Source organism: Callithrix jacchus, chromosome 2 (assembly GCF_049354715.1).
Source record: "Callithrix jacchus isolate 240 chromosome 2, calJac240_pri, whole genome shotgun sequence".
NCBI classification, from domain to species: Eukaryota; Metazoa; Chordata; class Mammalia; order Primates; family Cebidae; genus Callithrix; species Callithrix jacchus.
The window spans coordinates 114,852,598-114,863,653 of record NC_133503.1 but is presented as its reverse complement, the minus strand read 5'-3'; the positions used below and the strand labels follow the sequence as shown (position 1 = coordinate 114,863,653).

General features: G+C 40.5%; 1 protein-coding gene across 2 annotated transcripts in view; it reads left to right on the top strand.

Moving 5' to 3' along the window:
• Positions 1 to 5,174: 5,174 nt before the first annotated feature.
• The window catches only part of RHOBTB3 (Rho related BTB domain containing 3), a 60,215-nt gene continuing 54,333 nt past the window's right edge, over positions 5,175 to 11,056 (top strand). For both annotated transcript variants that reach the window (XM_035291189.3, XM_002744758.6), the window contains exons 1-2: positions 5,175 to 5,556; positions 5,733 to 5,958. In XM_035291189.3, the coding sequence (XP_035147080.1) occupies positions 5,555 to 5,556; positions 5,733 to 5,958 (228 nt within the window). In that variant the 5' untranslated portion in view covers positions 5,175 to 5,554. The remainder of the gene's footprint in view (positions 5,557 to 5,732; positions 5,959 to 11,056) is intronic.

The following is an 11,056-nucleotide window of genomic DNA, read 5'->3' as shown; positions in this document are numbered from 1 at the left end:
ACAAAAAAAGTCATTTCAAAATGTAATTCATTTATTGAAAGACAATGTAATAAATACTACACTGAAACAGAATTTCTCAAATACCATAAAGTGGAACATATTAAGAACATCTGTGTTTTCAGTTTAACCTTATAATAAACTTCCCACATTGTTTAACTTGTTCAAATACATATGACTTGATGTTTAGCAAAAATTTATATGAATATCCTCAAGGTATTTGCTGACAAAGGAATGCAGTTTTTTTTCCCATTTGCGTTCTATGTATTATTTCAGATATTTTTATCTTGGCAAGAAGAAAACTATTTCCCCAAGAGTGTGTGGCTTTTTGACTTTGATTTTTAAGAAAGCTCTGAAGAGACTGTGTAGCATTTATTCTTGGTGACTTTTCTTGAAAGTTTTGACTCATATACAGTGTACTAGTTAAAAATTAGTGCCAGAAACATTGTTGAGTTTGCCTTCAATACTCTGATGTTTAGTTTTTACATTGCTAGCTAATTGCAATTGGTTCCGAATATTATTGTCTATTAACTATAATATGCTCTTAGGGTGAAATCAATGTTAGCAAGAATAATTGTAAATTCATACTTAAAAGTGTTCTTTATAATCCATTATTATGGTCAACTTCTTGGCAAATCTGATGAGTCATTGGTTTTTTACCTCACAATGTGGCTCCAGAGGAGTGTCAGAAACATCAGCTTGGCTGGTTGTGTTTGCTTGTTCTTGCATTTTTAACACAGTCTCCCTTGGTTCCTGCTGTATCAGTAGTTTACTTAATATCATTCATAAATCCCCTTAGATACAGAAACTGTAACATGTGGCAATATGTTGAAAGCGAACAAAGGAGGCAGCCCTACCGCACCCCTCACTGTGCATCCTGCTGCTGCCACACCCCCAGCACTCCTTATGTCTGCTTACTTACTGGTCAACCTGGGGTACCAGCACCAATCCCAACATTATTAGTAAAGGTTAATTTGTTTCTCCCTTTTATTTTTATTTTTGGTAAATAAAAAAAAGTTTGTGGTTAGAAGTTTATTCTGGAATTTCAGGGATCATCTTCAGTACCCCACCTTGAAGACTCTGGCTCTAGGTAAGTGGTGTTAAAACTTGTGTTTGTTTTTAAACTTAGAAAACCCATCTTTTTAATTAAAATGAATATGAAACTTTAATTTGTTTTTAAGATAGCAATAAGACTGCTCTAATTGGCTTTAAGATGCAGTGTCAGAGTTCAGATCTCACTGCTACTCTTTTTCTGCAACCTCCTCAAGCTGCCTCCTCTTTTTCTGCCACCTCCTAAACTTCTATGGAAACCTAGTTTTTCTTGAAACATGGTTGGAAAAGATCATCTGCTAAGCCTAGATCTCTAGGCCTGCTCTCACCAACCCTTGCTTCCTCTCCAGCTGTTGAGGAACCAAAATATTGTTTAATAGCTGGCATATGAATATTCACAATTTGGGGACTAGTAATAGCCCACCAAATTACTTTACATGTCCTCACTGTACCTTACGCTACATCTTATTTAGGGACAAGAACATCTAATAGAGTGAATCCAAAATGGTGGCATTTTAGCCACTGCAATAGGAAAAAAATATTGCTTGGGTTGGAAGCCTTTCCTGTGTGTTCCCCAGTGACCTTGAGGTTGGAGGACATGTGATATCCATTCTGTTAACACTGGTAAAATAAAATTTTTTAAATGTGCTAATGAGAGAAACTACAAATACACAAACCAAATAAAAGGGAAATGACCATAAAAAAGAGGTCATAAGAAAATTCTGAAAAGATCTTTAAGATATCAGGAAATGGACCATCTGTGATATTCTTTTTGCCAAGATAAATAACAGTAGCTGCAGTAATAATTGACCTCAAAATGTCTGGCTTAACTCACTGAAGATCTATTTCTCACTCCAATCACAGTACAATGCATGCTGTGAGGAGGCTCTGCTGTAACTAGTCATTCAAGGATTGGTTCCACACGGCAATGCTAATAGCTTCAAACACCTGGCTTCAAGGTTGACCTGACTTCATGTGGTTGGGACAGGAAGATAAAAGAGAATGGAGAGACACACTTCTTTACTGCTCAACAGGGATCATATTCCATTGACGAGAGCTAATCATGTGGCTCTACCTATATGCACAAAGTTTGAGAACTGTCATTTAGCTACCTTACAAGAGAAAACAGGTTGGGTGAGTATGTTACCAGGCTTTGTACCAGATTCTCAATCTGTAGCTTGAGTATCACCAGGTCTGACTTCAGAAATCTCTTGGGAAGCCTCCACCACTCTTTTTTCTTCCTGCTTTAATATAGAAGTCTTCATGCCAGCACTAACTTCACCTCTGTCTGTTCCTAAGACGGGATATGATCTTCCAGGTCTTTATAGTTTTGCATGTGATGTCTGTCCAGTTCTTTCAAATACTCCTTCCCTTCTAACCTTTTCTTAATCCAAATCTAACAAACTGTTAATCTTTTGAGACCCAAGACAATGTTTACTTCCTCTATGAACTTCTATCTGACATAGAAAGCACAGATCTCATCTCAACATTCATTGAACTTTATCTTTTATTTTGTACCTATTTTACTGACTGCATAGGCCTATGTCATAATCACTTAAGGAACTAGAATGTTGTGAAAAGGATTGAGTGTGCTAATATTCACAAACTAATTAATATGTCAGAGGCATTTAAACCAGAGCAACTCCATCTTGAATAGAGGTTGGGTACACTAAGGCTGAAACCTACTGGGCTGTAATCCAGGGGTTAGGCCTTCTTAGCCACAGGATAAGATAGGAAGTCAGCACAAGACACAGGTCCAAAGACCTTACTAATAAAACAGGATGCACTAAAGAAGCAGCCAAAATCCACCAAAACCAAGATGGTGGGGAAAGTGACCTCTGGTCATCCTCACTGCTCATTATATGCTAATTATAATACATTAGAATGTTAAAAGACACTCCCATCAGCACCATGACAACATACAAATGCCATGGCAAGGTCAGGAAGTTACCCTATATGGTCTAAAAAGGGAAGGAACTCTCAGTTCTGGGAACTGCCCATCCTTTCCAGGAAAACTCATGAATAACCCCCCATTGTTTAGCATATAATCAAGAAATAATTATAAGTACACTCAGTTGAGTAGCCCATGACACTGCTCTGCCAACAGAGTAGTCATTCCTTCATTCCTTTGTTTTCTTGATAAACTTGCTTTACTTCATGGACTTGCCCTGAATTATTTGCTCAAGGTCCAAGCGCTCTAGGGGTCTGGATCGGGGACCTCTTCCTGGTAACAAATTGCCTTAGCTTCTTGAGGTCAAGGACCAGTCTTAACCTGTCTTGGGATCTTTCATGCCTACTCAGCACAGGCTTGGCTCACATATTGAGTAACTAAGGAAAAAATGAATGCTTTCTCCCTTCCTGACACTTCCCAATTGTCAACAATTTCGGTGTCTTTTTTTGTTTCATTTTTATATTATTTTTTATATCATCATAAAATATAACAATATTTACCATGTTAATCATTTTCTAGTGTTCAGTAGTGTGAACTATATGCACACCTCGTGCAACAGATCTCTGTAACTTTTTCAACCTGCAAACCTGAAACTCTACACCTGTGGAACAACTCCCCTTTTCCCCTCTCCTCAGCCCCTGGTAATAACAATTATTCTACTTTCTAAGAGTTTGACTACTTTAGATACCTTATATAAATGGAATCACTTTTTGTGATTTACAACTGGCTGATTCCACTTAGCACAAGGTCCTCAAGGTTCATCCATGTTGTAGTTTATGAAGGAATTTTCTTTTTTAAAGGTTAATCATCCATTGCATGTATATACCACATTTCCTTTATCCATGCATCCATTCCAGTGTCTTTGTTTTTCATTTGTGGGTTTCTGGAAGAGACCGATGAGAAATATATTTTCTATTAGCCCAAGATAAAAGGTGATCCTGCATGCTGAAATTTTTAAGGATGGTTTAGGTTCTAGAGACTAAAAGAGAAATCATACAGAATGCAAAGGGAAATCAGATTTTTAAAAAATCAGTGACCACGTAAAGAATGTCTCATTATATTCTCTCTGAGCAAGAGAAACTATTAAACTGCTTTCAACTGAGCAAGTCAGCTGTTATCCTAGTCTTTTTTACTGCCTTACTCAATAACCCCCCTTTCATACCCTCAAAACAGCTCAGTTGAGAAAATAAAGTCCAATTTTACAGAAGGGGAAAATTAATAGAAAAAAGGATAAGCAACACTTTTCAACAGAGTAGGGTACTGGTAAGAATTTTAATACTGTATGGAGGAGTCTAACCCCAGAGTAATCAATCCCTGGCCCATTTCTGTGTTAGTAAGTGGATTCCAGTGTTCCTTTGTATTGAGGTAGTTTGAGGCACGTTGGGGATATTCATAACCTTTACTTCAGTGCATTATTATGAAACAGTCTAAAGTATCTTTGCATTCCCATGATCATTCTGTTTCAGTTGGTCTGCTAACTCACCAACACATTAAACCCCCATATGTAACTTCCTTTTAAAAAAATCACACTAAAAATCCCAGCCTTTAAAATCCTCAAGTTTTCAGTAGAATATGCTAAATATAGCTTGAAATAGTAAATAATCCCCCCAAGGCGACATTAGCAAATTAATTGGTGTGTGAACAAAGAACCCTTTCTGTGGCAGCATGAATGTTGCCTTTATTTTTTCTCCTGAGTGTGATTTTAGAAAACAGCTGTAGCGCATGTTGACGAATGACAAAGCGGCAGACGCGGTAAAGCACTTTTGGTCAAGGCCAAGAGCGTGGGGACTCGGGTGGCTGGAGCGGCGCTCCGGCTGGAATCCCTCGCTTTCCTAACCTTCTTTTTCCAGTCCGGAGTGAGCGGGGGCCCCATCGCCCCACCCCTCTTTCCTGGCTCTGGTTACGGCCTTGCAAGTTGAACAAACTTGCTGCAGGCGGATTGGCGGCCCGGAGCTCTCGAGCTGGGACCTTGTATTTATTAATTTATATTCCGCGACGCCCCGCGCGGGCCGCTCCTTTGTGTCCGGCCGCCGACGCCGGAGCTCGGGAGCCTCGGCCGGGAACGCGTCCCCCAGCGTCCGCCCGACCCCCAAGGCCGGCACGTGCTGCGCCCGGTCCGCCGAGGGGGCGGAGGCCCCGACCGATCTCCCCGACTGCCCCCGCCCCCCCGCTCTCTGCCTGGAGGAGGAGGAGCAGCGGCAGCAGCAGCGGGAGGCGACAGCTGCCGGCTGAGGAGGAGCGGCGGAGAGGGGACTGCGGTCAGCGGCGTCCACTCGGGGCTGCGCGGCGGCCTCACGCCCGGCGATGTTCCGGGGCGCTCCCTGAGTGGCGGCAGCGCGCCCCCCGCCCGCTTGCCCCGGCCCCCACGCCCCGGTTTCCTAGCCGGCAGGCGCGGCCCCGGCCCCGCTCTGCGTCGGCCCCGCCGCTGTGGAGGTGCGTGAGGGGGACGCGGCCGGGGATGAACGGATTGCGGGTGAACTCGCCGCCTGGGGGCCACGCGAGGCCGTGAGCCGCTGCTTTTCTCCGGGTCGCCGCCCTGCCCTTGGATTTGAAATCATGTACGTACGCGCCGCCGTCCGGCCATTGTCTGTCTCCAGCGCGTGCCGTGCGCCCCAGGGACAGGGGCTGCTGCCCATCCTGGCCGCGCGCGGCCCCCCGCACTTCCTGTTCCGAGGACGGATCCGCACGCTGACCGCGCTTCCCTTCTCCCCTCGCCCCCTCTCTGTCCTTGCAGGTCCATCCACATCGTGGCGCTGGGGAACGAGGGGGACACGTTCCACCAGGACAGCCGGCCGTCGGGGCTCATCCGCACTTACCTGGGGAGGAGCCCTCTGGTCTCGGGGGACGAGAGCAGCTTGCTGCTGAACGCGGCCAGCACGGTCGCGCGTCCCGTGTTCACCGAGTATCAGGCCAGTGCGTTTGGGAATGTCAAGCTGGTGGTCCACGACTGTCCCGTCTGGGTAAGGAACAGCAGCTGCTCCACGCCGGGGCTGAAGGAGCTTTTTTCCCTCCTCCTGCTTCTGCTCACTTCCGTGAGTGTGGAGTGTCAGCGTTACATGGGTCGAATTTTTAAACATTTTTGAGAAAATCTTTGGTCTTTTGTTTCACTGGGCAGGGGATAGCCCCGTCAGCGCACACTCTTGGGAAGATAAAAGGCCCCAGTGGGAGTGTGGAGCACTTACTGGTACACTTCAGGACTGTGGGTTGTCCCTTGGTAGGCAGCTGACAGTTGAATGTGCCAATTCCAAGGGATGGGGTCACTAAGTTTCACTAGCAAAAAGCAGTGCTTTTTTTTTTTTTAATGCCTACCCTGTGGGTGATAGTGTAATATTGGTATTCTAAAAATACACCCTCAAAGCTCAACACAGGCAAAAATACTTTTCACTGGGACAGTTCAGAAATAGTTCCTCTGGAAAGTGGAGGAAAAGGCAGGGACTGGGAATTAATTTTAAATGACTCATTTATAGCACTATTATTTGAGCTCTGAAAATTTTAATTTTAATGCAAATACTCTTTAAGTATTAGCCATTTGTTTTAGTAATTCATAAATCAGAACATTACTAATATTGCGTGGAAAACTTTTTAAAAAATTTTTGCAATAGTTAAACAAAATTGTAGTGAAGTGGATAAATGGTAGTCTGATTCTTGAGTGTTTGATGAAAGGAAAAGGGAATTTGCTTCCTGACACATGTAAGTATTTTCAGTATACAATAACATGTTTTGAATGTTTTCTTTTAATCTTATTTGAAAATCTCTGATTCTTTAGTGGTATTGGAGTTACCTACGTTTCAGCTAAATGTTATATTTAGTAACAGAAGAAAGTGTAGTGCCTGAAAAAATACAAATTATCATTGTGTGAGATTTCTTATTTAAACAGCAATATTAAAAAACTGAATCAGGGCTATAGGAAACTATCACATCATTCTAAAAAATGTGTAAAATGTACTTAGAAAAATTTCTTATGCAAATTTTCATATAACAGAAAGAAAAGATCATTTGCTCGTATAAGTTTTCAGTTAAAGAAGAAAGTTATGTTAATTTGGTAAAATTTAAAATAGGCCTTTTCAATTAAGAGATACCATTAAACCCCTAGTTATAATAGTGATGACGTTGTTCATAAGAAGTATTGACGGAGAACTTACCGGCCAGAGTCTATGCAGGCAAATGAAACACTTCTTTTGCTTTTGGTCTTTCATCGTGAAAGATCTTACAGTCTAAAATCATAATGGTACAACATGCAGTTGAACAAATGTTTAGTGAATAGAGTAAATAAATGGAGGGAAAATAAAATTAGCTACGTTAGAATGTTAGAATTGCTTTCCCTGTGTTTAATTTGAGCTGTTAACATTTTCCTGTTTATATTGTTAATTTCACGAACAGCAATGCTTGTGATCCCATATACTTTGTCTAGTCAAATGAAATCTTCCAAATGGATAAAATAAGCCTCTGTAGTCGGGATTTTTGCTATAACCTGGTTGTTATGGTTTATTATGCAAATCACTTTTTGTTTGGTTAGACTCTGGCCCTATTTAAGGCACCAAGTTTGTAACCCAGTACAATTTTCTAGGTTATAAAGGTCTTCGGACATGAGATTCCATTTCTAGGGTTGCTCTTTATAAGGTGCTTTTCTTCACTTGGTGGTAAGTAAAGCCCATCAGAGATATTACAACTGATTGCATTAATCAGCTGTTATTTGAGTATGTATAGAATCAGAATATTAAATATAGCAGAGCAGATAGAGTACAGCCTTTGATATCAAAGGATCTGATTTCGGATTCTAACATTGCCATTTCATGCCTGTGTGTCCTTGTTAAATCATTTACCTTCTCTCAGCCGTATTTTCCCTATCTACATCATAATCTGTCTCCTAGACCTGTGCTGAGAAGTGAATGAGAAACTAGCACATGTCAAGTTTAAGTATAGAGGCTGGCTTTTAGTAAGTGCCTGTAAGTGGTAGCTAATATAAAAATTAAGTGTTTGTTATAACTTTAGTATAGTTATGTATCACTTAATACTAAACAAAAGTAAGATTTTCACAGGTCATTCAAGATTTGTACAACTGCAGTACCAGTATGCTGGGGGCAGCGATGGTCATACTTCATACATGCAGCCCCACAATCAAGCAAAATAAAATAGTTTCACTGTAGAAATTCCGGTTTTTTTTTTAAAGATGAGTTCAATTCTCCAAATGTGGCTCCAAGCCTTGTGTTGCATAACCCCCTAGCGGAATACCTGGAACTGATTTACAAGGAGTGGGAGAATTTGATTTCCTTCATAATTCTTTGGAGTATTTTCTCTTTGATATAGTTTGAGAAGATCTGTGTTGTTGTTGCCTTGGAGTTGAAACGAGATAGCTGTGTTTCTCTTCCCTAGTTCTCTTCTATAGATCCTTAGCCTTACCCTGGATCCTTGCCTTATATACTTGGCACTTTTAAAACAAATGTGCTACAGATTCATGAAACGTAGCCCATTATTTAGTGTGTCTTTCTTTCTCATTTCCATCCGTATTTTGGGTATGGTGCATTATTATTTCATTTCACATTTCTGTATCTTTAACTGTTTATTAAAAATACTCCACAAAAAGAAGTGAAGTGGTATAACAGATTCACAGTTTTCTTTGCAGGGTTTGAAGCTCTGATTTGGATTACAAATAAAAGTATTTATAGTTTTCACATCCTCAATCCCACAGAGGTAACAATGCCCAGACCCATTTTTTCATAATATTTTCCCTTAAAGGTCTTCCTCTTCCCTGTATACCTCTCCAGTAACTCTGGAATTTTGAACTATTTTGAACTCTGGAATTCAAAAAGCAGCTACTTTTGATTTCTTTTCTTGGAGTTAAGTGGCTGCTTAATATTGGCCCCACTTTTGTTTAGTTTTTTATCTCGTTTGTCTTCCTTCTTTGTTAAACTTATGCACTCTGTTATACTTGTATACTTTGAACTTGAACGCTATAACAGATGCAGTTGGAACTGAATAAGTTGTGTGGTTTGGGATTTGGCAGTTTGAGAACTCTGCTGGGAAGCTTTCCCATTTTCTTGCACTGTATCCCACTTCCCTTCTCCTCCCTTGCACCCTCTACCAAGTTCAAGCCTTTGCCTTTGTTGTTTATAGTCCATATTTTGCCTTTTTGCTATTGTTGTTCTTTTACCTTCCTTCAGAAATACTCTATGCATCCCAGTTTTGATAGGGTATTCATGACTGAAAATTCTGCAGTTCGTGTAACTCTGAATGTACTTGTGGGAATGGGTGGCTGGGAGCGTATGGGAACTGGGGGAGGCACTGATGAGAAGAAGCTCTCTCTGCAGAAGGGCATTGCTCCGTGATACTCCTCCAGAATTTTCCATCGTAGGATAAAAGCTCTGTCACATAGACCTTGGTTGGCTGATTCAAACACTGTTAACCCTTTTTTAGACTCATATTTCAAACTGTGAACTTTCGTAGCTCAACAGCTTTTGGACCTGTTCGTCACAGCTAGCTGTTTCCTTAATCTAGCTTTATTACATCCTAGAAATATGCACCAGAGGCCACATAAAAGGACAAATGATTAATAGTTAACTAGAATGTGAGAGGAAAACTACGTGTACATATTTGGTAGTTGAATTAAGATACCTAAAGATATTTTCTTTACATCACTATTCATACAAAAACTTTGAAAAATTATATTTAAAATATCAACCCAGGCCAAGCATGGTGGCTCATGCCTGTAATCCTAGCACTTTGGGATGCTGAAGTGGGCGGATTGCCTGAGCTCAAAAGTTCAAGGCCAGACTGAGCGACATGGTGAAATTCCATCTTTGATAAAATACAAAAAAAAAAAAAAAAAAGGCTGGAATGGAGGTACGCACCTGTAGTCCCAGCTACTTGGGAGGGTGAGGCACAAGAATTGCCTGAACTTGGGAGGCAGAGGTTGCAGTGAGCCAAGATTGCACTACTGGACTCCATCCTGGGCCACAGAGTGTGAGACCCTGTCTCCAAAAAAAAAAAAGAAAAAAAATGTAAAACTCTATATACTTAAGGGTTTGTAATGACCCGGTTCTAAATAAATATAAATGTTATTAGCTGTAGCACAAAAGTAAAGATTTTGGAACTAGAAAGGTTTATCCTGAATTTTTAATTTATGTAAGCAAAATACATGAATTGAAAATATATTTCTTACCATGTTAACACCTTGTAATACACAGTACCTTTTTTTTATAAAGAAATTCCTCCCTCACCCCACATACATACTGTATATATACAGTAGTGTTCAAAGGATGGATAAAGTTGAAAAGTATGTATGAATTTTGAAAATATGGGCCAGGTATGATGGCTCATGCCTGTAATCCTAACACTTTGGGAGGCCGAGGCAGGCAGATCACGGAGTCGAGATCGAGACCATCTTTATCAACATGGTGAAACCCTGTCTCTACTAAAAATACAACAATTAGCTGGGTGTGATGTTGCACACCTGTAGTCCCAGCCACTCATGAGGCTGAGACAGGAGAATTGCTGGAACCAGGGAGGCGGGGGTTGCAGTGAACTGAGGTGGAGCCACTCTACTCCAGCCTGATGACAGAGTAAGACTCTGTCTCAAAAAAAAAAAAAAAAAAAAAAAAAAAAGAAAAGAAAATATGAATAAAGTATATGGAACTGCACTGAATTCAAAATGTATTGCAATTCAAAACACTGAAAATCCTGCAGTGTCTAACTGGGTCACAGAAAAAAAGCCTTTGAAGCTTCGCTACTCATACTGTTGCTCTTCCATCTAATGCCATAATGTTACACTTTTGAAAGTATGAGCTGATAAAAATATAGTGTAATTTTAAAACAAAGGGCTTATTTTTAAGTGCAAATATGGAAGAAAGTTGCTTATTTCATCCGACTCTCAGGAATTCCCAGATTCTCATGTTTAACCATTACATAATTGTCCAAGCTACAAGAGTAAGTAAACATCTTTAAAAAGACAGTTGGCAGACTGCAAACACTTTCAATTTTATGTATTTACCTATTTAAAATAATTTTTAATGAATTCCAAAAATTAATACTGTAAATTATTTCAGAATTGATTGGAAGATA